The sequence below is a fragment of the Sesamum indicum genome, linkage group LG4, assembly GCF_026168435.1.
Source record: "Sesamum indicum cultivar Baizhima isolate 11 linkage group LG4, ASM2616843v1, whole genome shotgun sequence".
NCBI classification, from domain to species: Eukaryota; Viridiplantae; Streptophyta; class Magnoliopsida; order Lamiales; family Pedaliaceae; genus Sesamum; species Sesamum indicum.
In genome coordinates, this window is record NC_142660.1 from 9,157,614 (window position 1) to 9,175,489 (window position 17,876).

General features: G+C 33.5%; 1 protein-coding gene, 1 long non-coding RNA gene and 1 pseudogene across 4 annotated transcripts; all 3 read right to left on the minus strand.

The window, feature by feature from the left end:
• Positions 1-362: 362 nt before the first annotated feature.
• On the minus strand, positions 363-3,738 carry LOC148788415 (uncharacterized; annotated as a pseudogene).
• Positions 3,739-5,412: 1,674 nt separating this feature from the next.
• Positions 5,413-6,742, minus strand: LOC105160141 (2-hydroxyisoflavanone dehydratase). Its single transcript, XM_011077405.3, has one exon. It carries the CDS (start codon positions 6,669-6,671, stop codon positions 5,715-5,717), a length of 957 nt encoding a protein of 318 aa, XP_011075707.1. The 5' UTR covers positions 6,672-6,742; the 3' UTR covers positions 5,413-5,714.
• Positions 6,743-15,334: 8,592 nt separating this feature from the next.
• LOC148788416 (uncharacterized) lies at positions 15,335-16,970 on the minus strand. Of its 3 annotated transcripts, XR_016065328.1 has the most exons (3): positions 16,844-16,970; positions 16,329-16,395; positions 15,335-15,567 (listed from the first exon to the last, which is right to left on the minus strand). It is a non-coding gene; the product is annotated as an uncharacterized LOC148788416 (long non-coding RNA). The 3 variants fall into 3 exon arrangements; XR_016065327.1 differs by having other exon boundaries at positions 15,335-16,395; XR_016065326.1 differs by having other exon boundaries at positions 15,335-16,395; positions 16,837-16,970.
• Between the last annotated feature and the right edge of the window lie 906 nt (positions 16,971-17,876).

Here is a 17,876-nt window from a genome sequence, read left to right on the forward strand (position 1 = left end):
TATTCTTTCTATGACATCTTTGAAATAGCACAAGATCAGTCACTTCTCTACCAAGTTCTTTTTCCTATAGTGTACAAAACAATATTAATTCACATGTCAATAAATTGCATAAAAGATATCTAAAAACTTAATTTATATTTAAAACTTACCATTTTTTGCCTATGTGCCCCAACAGGAATAGAACCACCAGTGTGTTTTGTTATCGAACCATCTTTTTCAGTGAAACGATTTTTCCGGGCAGTTTGACATTTTCCTAAATAATCTTCTGAGGCCCAATACTTCTGAACTAGATCATTCCATAATTGATTATTCAACCAATAAGGACCTCTATCAATCATATCACTCATCTCTCGTTCTCTACCTTACTGTTTGTGAGCATCATTCAGTGCCTTTTGCTTAGCTTTGTACATCATTTCTTTGAATCGATCACTCGCATTTTCATTCCACACCTTCCTCATTTCTTCGTCGGTTACATTATCCCACCAATACCTCAACTATCACATGTCAAAACAGTAAATCACATTAAATAATTACAAAATATGTCTATATAATTAGCAATGAATAAATTGGATTAAATATAAACAGTATTTATTACCTTAAAGTTCTCCCACAATAAATCTTTAGATGCTTTTGGCACTGCGTGCCATCTTGGCCATGCTTCAATGAAAATGCCTTTAATATCATTTGTGAGGTTTCGTGTAACACCATTTTCAATAAATTTATTTTGACAGAATAAATTAAAAAATATATAAAATTAAGAAATAGAGCTAACATTATTTATGACTATATTAAGCTCAATTATAGAAGCTTTGAACTTACCGATTGTTCACCACTGTCACTTTTGTCCTTTTACTTGGATGATCTGGGATTTGAGCTCCACTATTGGGTCCCCGTCGACGTCCATGAGATACAATACCTTCACTTTGTCCTGTATTTTGTTCATTTTCAGATCTTGAAGGTATTGTTTCACCAACCTGTACAAAAAAAAAAAAACAATATTAGAAATTATCTAATGCATAATAAATAATATAAAAAAAAGAAAGTGAAAAATTGTCTTACTTGCGTCTCACTGTTCGAACCTCTGGGAAGAATACGAGATGAGATACTTTGTCCACGCACCTCTTCACTAGGATTAGAACTTGGATTATCTTCGGGTTGTGATAAGTGATCTCCCACTAACTCTTCGTTCTCATCTCGAAGTTGCAAACTTCTACCCCGCCCCCGCCCCCGCCCTCGCGCACGTCCGCTTGCTCGTCCTCGAGTCACCATCCTGTGTCAAAGAAAAACAAAAAACTATTAAGTTCTATGATTGAGATTACTATGACGAACAATGCTGATATAAAATGCATATAAAGCCATAGAATTAAATAAATAAAATTACACGAACAGTGTCCATATCCTCATCACTTTCATTTGAAACATATTCTTCTTCTTGCTCATCATCTTCTGGTTCGAATTCTTCTCCTTCCCAATGATCTTCCTCTATTATGACTTCATTGAAATCTACACCATGTTGAAGTCCCTCAAATTCATTTGCATCTACTTCTTCTACCACACCATTCGAAACAATAATTATCTCATCTCGATCAGTTTCAATCAAAATTTGGTGTGGATCAGATGTCTCATCCTCTTGAAAAGTAATATCGACGCTTTGCTCAATATTCTCGTCTTGTCCTTCAGCTAATAGGACGTCAAATTTACCGATAGCCTTTACTTTGCATACTGCCCACCAATCACGCCTCTCTCTTTTGGTGCTCGGAAAGTTTGTGAAGTAGACTTGTTGTGCTTGGGAAGCCAATATAAAAGGGTCATTTGATTTTAATTTTAATTTATTGTTAATTTCCACAAGACCCGATGTGTGTCACTTAAGCCCTTTATCAGAAGTGTCGTACCAATGACACTTAAACAAGACAACCCCACGTCTTATCCCGTAATACTCCAATTCTATAATTTCTTCCAGAATTCCATAATAATCCACTTCATATTCATTGTAGGTACTCCCGAAAACACATACACCATAATTTGATGTTGCTTTAGAATGCCCGTACTCCGAAGTGTGGAATTTGAATCCATTCACAAAGTACCCTTTATAGCAAGAAACACGTCGACTGCGACCATGAGCCAACTTTTTTATGATGTCGTCAACTTCGTTACGTGTATCTCGAATCTAAGAAAAAAATAATAATTTATAAAATAACATAATTTTCAATATGCTAATATATACATTGTTAGAAAGTAATCTATTACTTACATGAGCAAGTAGCCACCGAATGTTTCAAGTTCCATATCAGTTATTCTTGGAAATTGTTTTCTATTTTCTTCATCAAATTTCCTACAGAATTTGTGATGATCATATGTTAATTATTACACAAGTCATAAGAAACATTTGTGAGGACATAATGCACGAGTTAGATCACTCACTGCAAGAATGGATCAATCTTCTCATAATTCATCAAGACATATCTATGTGCAGCCTTCATCTCATCCTCATCCAGATATCTAACTGCAATTCTATTACCAAGTGGTCGTCCGGGATGTGTAGAAAATAGACTTTCACAAGAATCTATCATTCCTCCATCATCATTTCGTGGAACCTGATTTAATCTGGATTTTACATGTGGTTCAAAATATGAAGAGCAAAATGTTGACACTTCTTCAATCATATACGCTTCAACAATTGATGCTTCAACTCGAGCTCAATTTTCAACTTTTTTCTTCAAATGGTATAGAAATCTAAAATTTGTTAAACTTTTAATTTACACAAGATAACTTATATTTTCTAATTATATAAGATAATTGAACTTAAAAAAATTACCTCTCAAATTGATACATCCATCGATACTGTACAGGTCCACCAATCTTAGCTTCATATGCAAGGTGAACTGGTAGATGTTTCATAGAATCAAAGAAGCTTGGTGGAAAAATTTTCTCAAACTTACACAGCTGTACTCATCCCCGTCCTCGTTGCCGAACTGCCGTCCTTGTTGCCGTGAGTTTGGAGTTAGGGTTCTAAGAAATGGGTTTGGGGAAGAAATAGAGATGGGTTTGGGGAAGAAATGAGAGAGGAGAAGGAATGGAAAAGAAACACAAGTGAGAAAGAATGAGGAAGAAAAACGATAACAAGAGAGAGAAAGAGATGAGTTTTTTATTTTTGACTTTTTGTATAATTATTATTATTATTAATATATTATTATTATTATTATTATTACTACTACTACTGTTATTATTATTAGTATTAGTATTATTATTATTTTTACTATTATTATTATTATTATTATTGTTAGTATATTATTATTATTGTTGTTATTATTATTGTTAGTATTACTATAATAATAATAATAATAGTTATAATTATTATTATTATTATTATTATTATTATTATTATTTTAAATCATGAGATCGAATCATAAAATTTTTACATAGATTTAGTTGAAATTAATATATATATGTTCACAATCTGCAAAATTTTTATATTTATAAATGTTAGTATAACATTAATATAACTATCATCATATATTGTTGAACAACATGGGTTAATCTGGCCATCAAAATTCAGATCAGACCGCTGGATATGATAGAACTTACAAAAAAATTCATTTGGTAAAGTTTTAGACTTATTGGATATACAGATGTCGAGATATCATACTCGAAACATAAGAGTAATCATTCAAGAAGGTGTATCGTTGAATCAGACTATGTGATTTTAAATCATACCGTCCGATATGATCTAATGGACATAGTCTTGTATATACTTAAATTTCGTATGAATCAGGTGCCCGAATTTTAAGATCTCCTAATTATTAATTAAACTTTTTAATCTCATTATATATAAAATAAAATAATAATTAGAATTATTCAACTATCATCATCATCATTATTATTATTGTTGTTGTTATTATTATTATTATTATTAATTTTAGATTAATTCATAGGAATTACTAAATTTTGACATAAATTTATAAATAATGAAAAATTATAAATGAATTACTTTTCATTTTAAGAAAAATATAACGTAATACAAATATATATTAAAATATAACATAAAGTTTATATATGTCATATTAAATAATAATTTTAATTATAAAAAAATATAATTTACTAAGTTGTTGATTGAATTTATTTTTATATAAAGATTAAATTTTGACATAAAAGTACCATAATTTATTATTATCCAAATATGATATTGACTAATAATTATAATATATAGTCAATTTTGATTATAAAATTTATCAAATATTAAATATAAAATAATATATATAAAAAATTCAAAAATAAAAATATATATAAAAAAATAAAAAAAATTAATAAAAAGTTTACTTTTAGATTTATTGTTATAATTATACAAATATATATATTATCATGTCATATAATTACAACTTAATTATTATACATAAATAAAAAAATTCTTATTTTTGTGTTATAATCCTATATAGACCATCAGAGACGGAAATTTCCGTGGCTAAATTAAAGAAAAAATTAGCTACGGAAACAGAGACGGAAATAACCAATTCTCAGCCATCTCGATTTTTAAGCAATAATTTAACAGTATCAGAGACGGAATAGAGACGAAATTTCACGAAATTATAAATCCGTCTCTAAAATAAAAGTTACTAATAATTTATTATAAATAAGAGTTCTGTCTCTAAATCCGTCTCTAATAAAGACGAATTTTATTCCGTCTCTAAATTTTGATCTCTGCTACCGTGTTTTCTTGTAGTGATATAGGATTAAATGTAATTTTGCTCCTCTAACTTATTCGCCGGAAAATCAATCCATTTTTGCCCTAGTTTCACTGCCACCTTCTTTCTAAAAATCTGCCACCATCACTATAAATTACCGAGAGCCACATATACCGTTCGACTCTCAAGCTCAAGACGAACAAAATTCCTCAATCAATTTTAGGTTTCCATCACCACAAAGACTGGGCTTTTACCTTCACCGCCGCAACCTCTTCGCGTTAATTCCCCGCGGTCCGTATGAACGACGATCGTGGACCACCACAGTTCGACTCGCCTCTTCCTTGTGAGTCTAACGAGACAAGTCCCAGCCATTTTCATCAACGTGGTGCGAAGATCCAAGGATTTTAAGTTCACGGCCACCTTTTCCGGTGGACTGGATATTTTTTCGAGGAAAAAAGTCCCAAAATTAAGCAATTAAAATACATAGAGGACCAAATCCAAACTCTAACAAGTTAGAGGACTAAAATGGAATTTGACTATAATTAGAGGACCAAAATTGCATTTAATCCTATATATATATATATGTTACAATAGGTTTGGATATTACTCCTAATCTTGCACGTAACGTTATCTACATCAAACACTACCATACATTGTTGACTGGCAGGTCATAATTTATACATCAAAAAGATGAAAACATGATTCGAGCCAAAATAATGGGAGAAACTGAGTATGGGACGAATACAAAAAAAGTATTGAAATAGATATATAAAATTAAGTACAGGATGATTTTCAAAATGAAGTAAACGATAAATAATAGCTTGTAGCATAACTCAAACGTGACACGAATAGTCTAACATATAATTTTATTATTATATATTATAACATGGAGCAATGATATTAACATAATATAACTTTTAGATTTAATTTTATATTCATCACTTAATATTCATGCGCCTCGTACTGCATTTATTTCAAACCCTAGTAATACTCAAGCAACAAGCGATATGCCAAGGAAACAAACACTCATAAATTTCACTGTGAGATGAACGAAGCCAAACGCTTGATGAGATTCTTCGCCTTCTCAGTTTCAGGATCAAGTATATGAAAGCAATGACCCTCTCCTTCAACCACCACCACCTCCACGTCACCTTTCCACCCACTGCTCTTGACTTCCTCTGCGTAAGCTAAACCCCTCGACGTAAAGTCATCCTTCTCTGCCAACTTAACTATAATCTTGGAGCATCCCAAGCGGGATAAGCTCGGAGCTCCATCGGCCAGTGGATTAATGGACGGGTTATCAATCCCACCAGGAGCAGACGGGTATACGAATAACGACAGCCTGTAAGCTATATGCTGCTCCATATCTTCTGTTGGTTCGTCTCCAATGGGATTAGAGCCCCAGAAGTGGGGATATGAAAGAACTGCACCCAGGATTTTCACGTTTCCGGGTAAAGACTCTGACCCGGCATGCATAGCGATGTTGTGGGTGACATTCCCGCCGGCGCTGTCGCCGCCGATGAAAACCCGGTTAAAATCGGCGTGGTTGGTGATCCACTGATCTTTCTCGAAATGGGTATGGTCAAGAACGTGGGAACAAACCCATTTGAGGGCGTCCCAAGAATCTTCGTACGCCGCAGGGAGGAGGTACTCGGGAGCGAGGCGATACTCGACGGAGACAACCAGAGCCCCGGATTTGGAGGACAGAAGGTTCATGTAGCGGTGGTATTGGCAAGAGAAGGCGGAATCGACGCAGAATCCGCCGCCATGGTAGTAGACTAAGATGGGGAGCTTTTGCGTGGGGTTGCTGAGTTTCGGGAGGTAGAGTCTGGCGGACACATTGGGCGTTATGGTGGTATCTTTAGAGGCGACGCCGGTGGTAGGGTCTTCCGGCGACGGAGGAACGTGTGGCGTGCCGAGGAGGCGCTCTGTGTAGACCTTGATGAAGGGAGAGAGGTCGGTGAGGACCTCTATTTTGGTTGGCGAAACCATGGCAGTGTATGCTTGACAGAGAAAGGAGTGTGCTGTTAGTGGTGGAGGCGAGAAATTCACATATGATGTGAATGAACTGTGGGTAATTTATAGGAGAAAGGAGGGATGAGGTGGGAAATGAAGCACTTGTCTCCAAATTCAATTAGTTGGATAAAGAAGACAATGATTGGAAAAAACAAAGCACTTAGCCATTATTTATTAATTTATTAACTTATATCCAAAGTTATTCCCAACCTAACTTATAATCTATGTTTAGTCTTTGCCTTTTATTTGTGACATTTTAATGAATTTAGCCATAGAGGTGGTATACTATAATTTATAATTCAATTGATTTTAATAATTAGAGGAGTAGGGTTATTTGGAGTTTTCTAACTCATCAAAGGTAGTCTACATGGAGTTCTTAAAATTAGGATTTTGCTGGCCCCCATCCTCTCCCAAGCATGTAAGCCATAATTAAAGTGCAACTTATCCTTCACAAAAAAAATTATTCCTAATGTGACACTTCTTACAACATCGTTTTTTATGTACTTCGTAATAGTTCTTGTCACTGTTTTTATAAGTGCTTGATATTTGAAAAAGTATCTGTTACAAAAATAGCCAGATGTTATAAAAACCATAACTAATTAGTAACGACCTACAAATTGTAACGATTTTAGGCACACACCAATTTTATAGAAGATTTTATAACGGTTTTGACAGTTACAAAAGATTTCTTTTTTATTATCCTCTTAATGACGTCAACACGTCTTATCTATTACACATTTGTTACAAAAGCCGTGTGTGTGTGACCGTTCAAAAAAAATCGTTATAAATCCCGCCTTTTTTTTATAATGATTGTTTTCACTGGGTAATAACATGTATGTATATTGCACATTTGATTGATTTGTAATAATGCAAGCTAATTGACAACACTGTATAAGAAAACATAAAATAAGGAAGATAATAATATTTGGAATAAAGATGATATATACAGAAAATAATGTCAAATTTTTTGTATTATATATGACTTAACCAAAACGAGACCAAACTATTTTTGTTGCATCAACTTTAATTAGTTTATGTTAATAACAGAGCTTTAATTAGTTTATATGATTGTATTCACGTTATGGCTTTTATTTTAAGGGGAAAAGAAAATCTTGGTATGAAAAAATTTGTTCGAACCTAACCAATTATAGAATAAGTGTATCATATTTGTTATGTGATTAATTATTTTTTTAAATTGTAAATCAATTTATATGTCAAATATATTTTACTTATTATTTAATTAATTGAAATTTAATCGAGTTCTAATTTGGATTAAAAATTTTCGGCTTGATAGCTCATTTACTCCGAGAAGATATCAAGGACTAATAAATTCAACTGCTTTAGCAAAGCAATAATTCGATAACATAGTTTTAATTAAAGTGGATCCGTACGATTGTGTTCACATTGTAGCTTCTTGTCTTTCTTTCCTTTTTTGTCTTTTCTGCAAATTAATATATTTATTAACAATTCACTTTTACCAACCCAAAAAACTTACAATAAACTTAGAATTGGTTAAATAGTGTTAACATGCAATTGGGTATAATTATTAAGATATCGAAATAAAATTACATTTTAAAATCTATAGATTAGAAGTAAGAAATTGAGAACTGTATATATTTCACATTGGAAAATAATGGGAAATCAAATGGACATTAATGTGTATACATATATATCTAATAGGGGTGAATATTTTCTTGTTCAACTTCTCTCACATTAGAAGTTTATAATAAGAACAAACTTTTTATATTAAGTTTATGTCCAAGTTATGTTTGAAATGTAATGAAAATTTGAGTGAATATGGGGTTGCTCCGCACCTCGCACACTGCTGCCTGCCCCCTGCTCCGCCCCGACTCGGATCTGGAAGCGGATGTTAGGGCGAAAATCTCAAGATATAACTTTTTACTGCAGTAACAACAATTTTCAATCAGCTTAATTTTAAATTGACTGGTCGTTTTGTAGCCACGGGCTATTTTGCCTGGAGATTTAATGTTCGGCTTAATGAAAGGTTTTAATGTTGCTGTTAAGGAATGCCTACAAAAGGCTGCTCATCTTTTCATTTCAACACACCAACTTCTGATATTCATTCTTCTCTCATTTTGTGCTCTCTTGGCTTCTCTTTCAAAATTTTAAGTTTTGAGCTTTAGTTTCAGTAAAAGGATACTGAAGTGTTGTTCGAAGTGTTTATCAGTATAAGTGCAATATGAACAAACGGTAATCGTCTTATCCTGTAAGGAATTATGTAGTAGCCGGTGAACTTTTGGATGGGACGTATAATTTCTTCAAAGCTAGCAAATTTTCTTCGATTCAGGTAGTGTGCACTTTTCGTTGGACTGAGAATTGTTACGATACAACTCTCATTGTAAGTTATCCTTATATTTTATTGTTCGCTTAGAAACAATTTTAGTCCCGTATCTTTAGAGTTTTCCCATTTTGGTCCTCTAATTTTTCGGCTTCTCAATTTGGTCCCGTATTTTTTAAGTCTGCATGGTTTTTATCCTTCAGCCAAATTAGTGACCATTTTTTCCTTCTATAGAAAATCTCAGTATAGTCCATACACATCCCGTAGTTTGGCCCATCATGCTTCCAAATGAAATTAAGTCCCTATAAATTCATACCTTGGTTTGACCGTCTTGCTCCCGGGTATTCCAAGTCCATGATTTTACGGACTTCTTCCAACCACACAACTGCAGCTAATGGTTTGCAATTACTTGGTTCCTTCAATAGCAAAACAGCACAACCCTATTTTATTTCCTACCTTGGGCATAGAAGGTATTTCAAAACGGAGATTTAATAATAATGTGACTAACAAGTGGAATAAAAGCCTTTATTTATTGAAGAAATATATGAAATATTACATAGATATTGTATCTTTTGTTGGAGGAGACAACTATTTATCATATCATAAGTAGAGGACTTGACTTGTTGGGAAAACCCCCATAAACTAAAAATTTAAAATTACAAAGATTTTAAAGACTCAAATTTTAATGCTTTGAAGAGTAATAGAAATTTTTTGATAAACCCTCTTCTACTTCATTGCCTTCTTATCTGTAGTCGTCCATGGACTTCAAACTTGATCTTTGATGACATCGCTACATTCATCATCTTCTTATCTTTTCTAGATGACGTCATGATTTATCATCCTCTTGTCCTTTTCAGTTGTGGGCCACTTGATTGGTTGATGGCTTTCCTGCTTTTCTAGCTATTGGCCTTTGTTATATTTTGCCGACAGTCTTACTCTTGAATTTTTACATTCTCGAGATTTACTTTGTCTTGTAAATCGGTCTCGGTACGGGTTTCTATTGTGTAACCCGAATTTTTGTCACAAATAGGGGCTTTTCTAGTTTCTCACAGTAAGGGCATACATGGTTATGCCATTGTCCAATATGAAGCTTGTTACATGTCTTCATCATTGTAGACTCGGTTGTTGGCAGCTTATTTTCCCATATGAGCATTCTAATCTTTTAAAACAAGCTCTCAACAAACTCAATGATTTTTCCTATAATGGAATTTAACAGGAATTATCCATTTAACTTTTCTGAAAATATCTTAAACGGATACTTGACTTTGTCCATCTCGATGAGACAGACCCATAATCCCCAAGCTCTTCTAGTGGAAATGTCATCTTCGCTTATGGTGGACATCAGTGGAGTTTTTTTTTTAGTCAGCTTTTGATTTTGTTAAAAGCTACCATATTTGTCCTCTACAACTTCATAAAATAAAATGCTAGATGAGACCCTCTTCCTACTGTTTTTGGAGCTACTGATACAAATTTCAACTCCAGAATATCGCCTCTCTTTAAGTGGGGGTATTTTTCCATAAATCAAAGACTGCCCCACTAATCCACTCCGAAACTTTTGAAACTTTTGAAACACCTGGTGACATAGTACGAACTGAAGCTAGAGCTCCAAATCATACCATTCTCTAACATGATCTGGTTTGGAACCCTCTTAACATCCAGACCTTATTATATTTTCTGAATATTTTGGATGATGGTCTTGTCTGGATTTACTCCTTTGCGAGAAATTATTTTCCCACATGCGCTTATATTCCTGCCAGGCAGAAGATGATATCAATTTCTTAATATTAACCTTAGAAGTGTCTATCATCAACCTAATGCTAATCTATTCCTGTTTAACCTTAGAGGTGTGGTGTTCACTTGAATCATCAGGAGTTTACAGTTCCCGTGACTGAATTGTTATAGCTTCACCACAGTTTGGCGATGACCTTCTGTAATAAGTACTTGAATCTGACGCTATGGGTCTAGAGCCATGTACTCTAAATGCATGTTTAAGGTCATGCTCCCTTAGCTCGTGAGTCATTCCCGGAGATGATGCCTTCCGAATTAGTTCTCATAGGTCGTTCCATAGCGAGGTGGATGCCAATGAGGAACTCCTTATAGCGACCTGAACTGTGTTTAGATCAGCTCGTTGGATTTGTCCAAAATCTTTGGCGTTTGCCGCTAGCTGTCCGAACTTCTTGTCAAGCTCTTCGAGGTTTTCCCTGAGTTGCTTGAGTCTCAACATAATAGAATTTGCTTTAGAGGCCTCCATCTTCATCATGAAATTTGCAAGAATATTATCATTAGATTTTATAATGACAATATTATAACAATAATATTGGCATTCAACTTGTCATATGATAATACGAGTTTTCTTTATTTTAGATTCAAGTTTATTCTTTAAGAAAGCTTTAACATTAGTGTTATCATCTTTTAGAGTGAATCCTTTACCAAGTAGAAATAAAGATCATTCTTAAAAGCCTTCTAAACCACAAAGAACTCTTTCTTACCCATCAAAAGTCATTAGCGTTTGTATAGACCATCAATTCGTCCTCGTCTTGTGGTATAGCAAGCATTGGCAGATTACTACAAACCTGTTTCAGTTCACGAATCCCGTTCGTGTTGATTTCTTCCCATTTCCACTTTGAACTTTATGTTTCCTTCAAAACTGGTCGAAAAATTCTTCCTTTATCTTGCAAGATCCTTAATAAAGATACCTGCAAAATTAACAACTCCCAAGAAGCTCTATAACTGCTTCTTATCTTTGAGTACATATAGAAATTGTGAATTTTCTTCACAATATGCTCTTGCAACTCAATACCCATTTCGTCAATAAGAAATCCTAAAAATTCAATTTTATTGACGGCTATAGTAGGCTTCTTTTCAGAAAGTACTAAACCTTCTCTATGGCATGCATCAAAAAATATTTCAAGATGTTTAATATGATCTCTCATACTTTTGGATGCAATCAATATATCGTCAATGTAGACAAATATAAACTCAAAATAATTTTTGAATAGATTATCCATTTTTTCTTTGAAATATCTTGGAAGCATTAGCTAAACCTATTGAAGTACATTCTAGATATATTGTCCTTGTGGTGTGGAGAATGTTGCAATTTCTTTGATTCACTCTCCATCTTAATTTGATAAATCCAGATTTTGCAATTGAATTTAGAAAATCATTTTGTATCTTTAATGCAGCCGATTAAGTGCTCTCTACTAGGAAATGTAATAACCATCAAATTCTAATATTTTATTAATCCTTTGATAGTTAATAACCAACCTGGGTTTACCTCTTTTTATCTCACTATGGTTTCTTACCTGAAAACTAGTCTACTGCAAGCAAAGACTCCAAGCTCGACGAGTCCAAGACTAGCATGCTCTTTGATAATCATCTGCACATCTTTCTTATCCTCCATGTTCATTTGGATGAGTTTGTACTGAGCGTACTCGTATTTGCATTCTTCTTTGACTTTTAGACTAGCTTCAATCTTGTTCCTATCTCACCAAGCCAGAGGGTTTCCACCAAAGTTCCTTCAGATAAATCTTTTGATGTTCTCAAGAAAAAACTTGCTTTCCTCGCTAATCTCTAGCGATTTCATTTTGCTGAAGTGCTTCCGTAAGGTTCCTTATCTCTTCCTCATATTCCTCGTACAAACTGTCGCTATTGATGAGTTTTTGCCTGAAAGACAAAAGAACTTTACAAAATTTTCACTTATCCTGCACTTTCCAATGAGTTAATTTGCCATCGAAATCACCACATTTGCTGCAAAAATTTTTAGGCATTATCCTGTTAAATGTCTTTTCTCTTTGCAAAACCTGAATGTCACTACCATAGTTAGTAGTAAAGATTGACAGATTCCTTTGATTATCCTACATATATCTTGCAAATGTTTAAATAAAATTGTTATCTATCTAAATATCAACACCTGTATCATGAAAGTAAATAAGAGTTGTTTTTACCCTAAACCATGGTGTTCCAAATGCTCCTTTGATCATGATCTTAGCTTCTCGTATTCCTTTATTTAGTATTAAGATTTTCTGCAAAAAAATCCCTTCTTGCAATAACGGGTAAGGTTTTTCTTGCTTCTTTAGGATAAACTCCAGGTCTTGTCGTGAAAATCCCTGATCCTGAATTAATATAAGTTGCAAAGTACTTTGTCTTATACTGATCATACAACATACCAATATATATGTACATAGAAAAGGGACTAGCCATTTAATCCTTATGGTAACACCATCTAGACTAAATTCCATTCCGTAACCTTTTCTTCAACATGGTTTATGATCTTCAAGGAAACTTAACCACAAAATCATACTCCCATTTTCTCATCCTCCAACACCTGTAACTAGAATTTCATGGCCTACTATTTCTAACATGCATTCATATGTACCAGAAATATGTTGCTGCAAATGATATTGTTAGGACAGAAGACCAAAAAGCCAATTAGATTGGCTTAGGTATATTCTATTATGACAATTAACCGATACTATGTAATATTATTTCAAGAGAATAAAATGAGTATTCACTTATTTTGGCATCGACTTTATTGTGCTCATTCTGTATGTTTGCATTTACTTGAACATCACAAAAGAACCCATAGACCAATTGGAGTTGGGTCGCACATTGCATGGCGGTCATAAAACTAACTGCCATAAGGTTGAGTTTGAAATGTTCCAAGTCAAGGACCTCGAGAATAGGCATCGAGAATCCTATGGAGGCTTGCACTAAGAGTCACATTCAATTTGTGAGCACATGTTTATTGCTGATCTTGGTAGGTTGATTGACTGGGTGTGGAATCAAAAAACCTGACTCTTGGGGTTCGTCATATGAAAGCCTTGGCGGCTTGATCGGTATAGCTCAAATCCCAGACTTTGATAGGACGGGAGTAGTCCTCAGACTTGAGGAATCACGGGAGTCACGTGCATATGATGACTGTATCTTGGATCTACACGAGTGGTGATTGTATCACAGACATGATCATCATAAGGCTTGTCCAATGCAGTCGAGTATATAGCGAGGACGGTGAGTTTTATGAAGAGGATCTGTCCCCTGTCAGTATGTGATAGAGGTATCTCCTATGCTATTGGAGAAGCATTCACGCTTTATGAACCTGTGCCCACAGTCGTTGATCGAATAGAAAAAAAAAGTTCCTGAGTCTAGAAACATGGCGTAACGTGACCTCAAGTATTAACCATAGACGCCTAGTCAAGGTTGAGAACCAACACCTAATTTCATGCCCTAGACTAAGGTCGAGAGATGGTGGACATAAGGACTGTACCAGTATGGACTCGAGAGCTTAAATGCTAACACAAAAATTCACCAAGTCTCTAGTGTCATGCACCGTTGCTAGACGGTCACCCATGGTGATGGGCTTTCTTGATTAAGAGTTAATTAAGAATTATTAATTAAAATTATATTTAATTAATAATGATGTTAGACATTAGCCCAAATCTAGCTGAAATGTGAACCGAAAAAGTCACATTCAAATCACCATAAAGGAACGGGGAATTAATTTGAAATTAATTGTACAAATAATTAGATTACTTACAAAAGAGAGATCCATTAGATGGAAAAGGTTCAAGAATAAATTAAACCTGTGCCCACAGTCGTTGATCGAATAAGAAAAAAAGGTTCCTAAGTCGAGAAACTTATCGTAACGTGACCTCATGTATTAACCATAGACGCCTAGTCCAGGTTGGGAACCAACACCTAATTTCATGCCCTAGACTAAGGCCGAGAGATGGTGGATATAAGGACTGTACCAGTATGGATTCGAGAGCTTAAATGCTGACACGAAAATTCACCAAGTCTCTAGTGCCATGCACCGTTGCTAGACGGTCACCCATGGTGATGGGCTTTCTTAAATAAGGGTTAATTAAGAATTATTAATTAAATTAGATTTAATTATTAATGGTGTTAGACATTAGCCCAAATCTAGATGAAAGGTGAACCTAAAAAGTCACATTCAAATCATCAGAAAGGAACGAGGAATTAATTTGAAATTAATTGTACAAGTAATTAGATTACTTACAAAAGAGAGATCCATTAGATGGAAAAGGTTCAAGAATAAATTAATGGCATTAATTTATATTGGGCTTGTTTATTATTTAATAAGTTGGATCTTATTAATTAATAATGACAATTTGGGCTTATGTATTTTATTATATTAAATACAAATTGGGTGCCATTAAATGGATTTTTATTAAAATTGAATTTAAATAAAAATTCATTGGGCTTATATTTTTGTAGTACCCCTTCACTACAAGGGCTATATCTACCCTAAACGTCATACTTATAGTAATCACTGTGTTCATATATATACATTGCACATAACCATCTAATTAATTTGCATACGTAATCCCAACACATCATAATAGATATTATCAACCCACAACATTATATATATACATATCACACATCATAAAGTGATTCGTCACAGGTAATCCGTACACTTATATTCTCTCTGTACAGACAAAATGTGATTTGTACTCTAACTGACAAAGAGGAGAAAACTGCATACTGGCCCAACCTGTCTGAGTATAGTACGTAGACCTACTCTTCAACAGTCAGACACCTCAAAGTCTATTCCTGAAAGAAAATGTTAGTAGAGGGATGAACCTGCCACTCAATAAGTAAATAACCAGCCCTATCTATATATGCATGTCAAACACAGCCCAAACAAGATAAACAAGCAACACGAATGGAATATAATCAATTTAATTCCAACATAATCAGCTTTATTACACCACATGACTATCTCATAATAAGACAACCAACCAGACTCCATTTTTCCAAGTTTGCTTACCAGAAGGTGATATTGTGTTTTTCCCGCCAACTCAATCTCACCATTATATAAATTTAAGTGAACCCCCTTGACAGCCGGCTCATCAATATCCTTTCGCACATAGCATTTTCATTTCGCATATAGCTCTTTCATATCGCATATAGCTCTTTCATCGCACGTAGCTCTTTCATATCGCACATAGCTCTTTAATGTCCTATTTTCGCTCTATAGGTTTTTCAACACATCAAGGGGTATTCACACCATAATTATATTCAATTTCCACCACTCCCTCATTTCCACATATCACCATTCTTGTAAGCAACTAGTAACGTAAAACAATATATTAACATATTCTCATTTTCAGATATTCAAAACACATCAAACAACAAACATAATATTTCATCGTATTTTCTCATTCCATATACACAATACCATCAATCGAATCAAATCATCCATCACTCATATACTTTCAGGTAAATCCATGTCAGCACGAACTACAAATTCATATAACATTAAAACCACAAATACAGAAGTCATATATAGATAATACTAATTATTTACTTACCTCGACCTTACAACGCTTTTATCTATCCAATAGATAGTAGTTCGGTCTTTTCACTTTACCCCGTATCCTATAATAAGTTATACCACACGCAATTAATATATCGAGAATATTGTAATTTTTTTAAATACAAATCTTCATTTTTCCTCTTTATTAACATACCATTTATTAAATATAATTTTCGGAATATTCCTATGAATTTTCTATCAATTTCCCGCTACTATACAATTTAATTAAACAATAATACATACAATTGCGTATTTGGTTAATAATTCCGATGGAATTGTATAAATTGGCTATAACAATATTCAAATCTAATGAATTTAATAACCTAACTAACCCACGATATCATGTTTATATCCAATTTGATATTTAATTCGACACTATTTTAAACAGCCAAACTCGTAAAATATTTTGATTGAATAGTACATCGCTCAATATAAACAACATTTAATAAATGGACTAATTAAGTAATATAATTATATAAATTAATAAAAAATTAAAATTATACCTCGTACCTCTATTTCTTTCTCTTTCTTCTTGCCGAAGGGTGTGTATGTGGTGTGTGTATGTTTGTGTGTGTACAGCAAGAACAACAACAAAAGAAAAGAAAAGAAAAGAAAAGAGAGGGTGAGGCGGTGGGAGGTGGGCCACAACCCACTCTCAATTCTTTCTCTACTCTTTATATATATATATATATATATATATATATATGTATACATTGGCATATATATCTTATTACTAATTTATATATATTATTATTATTATTATTATTATTTTATTTAATTAAACTTTTCTTCAAAATACCAATTACGTCCTTCCTAATTTCTTAATTAATATAATTTGCTCTCAAATATTATAACGAGCTCCAATTTAACCCATTCAACTTTTATTATATTCCAATTATGGAACATAATTTATTTACCAATTAACTAAATTTCATAAAGATTTACCAATTGATCCCCCAATTATATATTATAATTTTTGGGGCGTCACACTTTTTCTTTGTAACAATAGGCCAAGCCCCCTTATTTGAGCTTATAAAAAATTCTATGGAAAGAAATAAATAGTTAGCAAATTGCAATTACCTTAGTAACCTATCCAAAGCTCCATGATGGGTTCTGTCCGTACAACTAGTGTATCTAGCCAATTTTGAGATAGAAAAAGATATATTTGTGTCTCATGCCATTTGCTAGATACACATCATTTTTATCTGTTTTTCAGGAAAGAGTATAAGAAATTTGCTAAGGTTATGGCACTAGATCTAATTAAAATACCTATAATAGGTGGTGTTGATATTATTATAAAAAATCATCCAATTTTAGACCGAACATTTAGTTTTAGAACTGAGTTTAGTAGCAGGACGTCCTTTTCAAAAAAGATAAGGTTATAGGTTATAAAGGAAAGGAGATAGAGTTATTAAAAGGTTTAACTTCTTAAGAGATTAGGGTAGATAACGTAAAATTTAGATGTCCTAAAGGATGGAAAGAAAGACAAGTTATATTTGATATCACTAAGGATGACAACTTTTTCCGTTGTGATGATTTATAA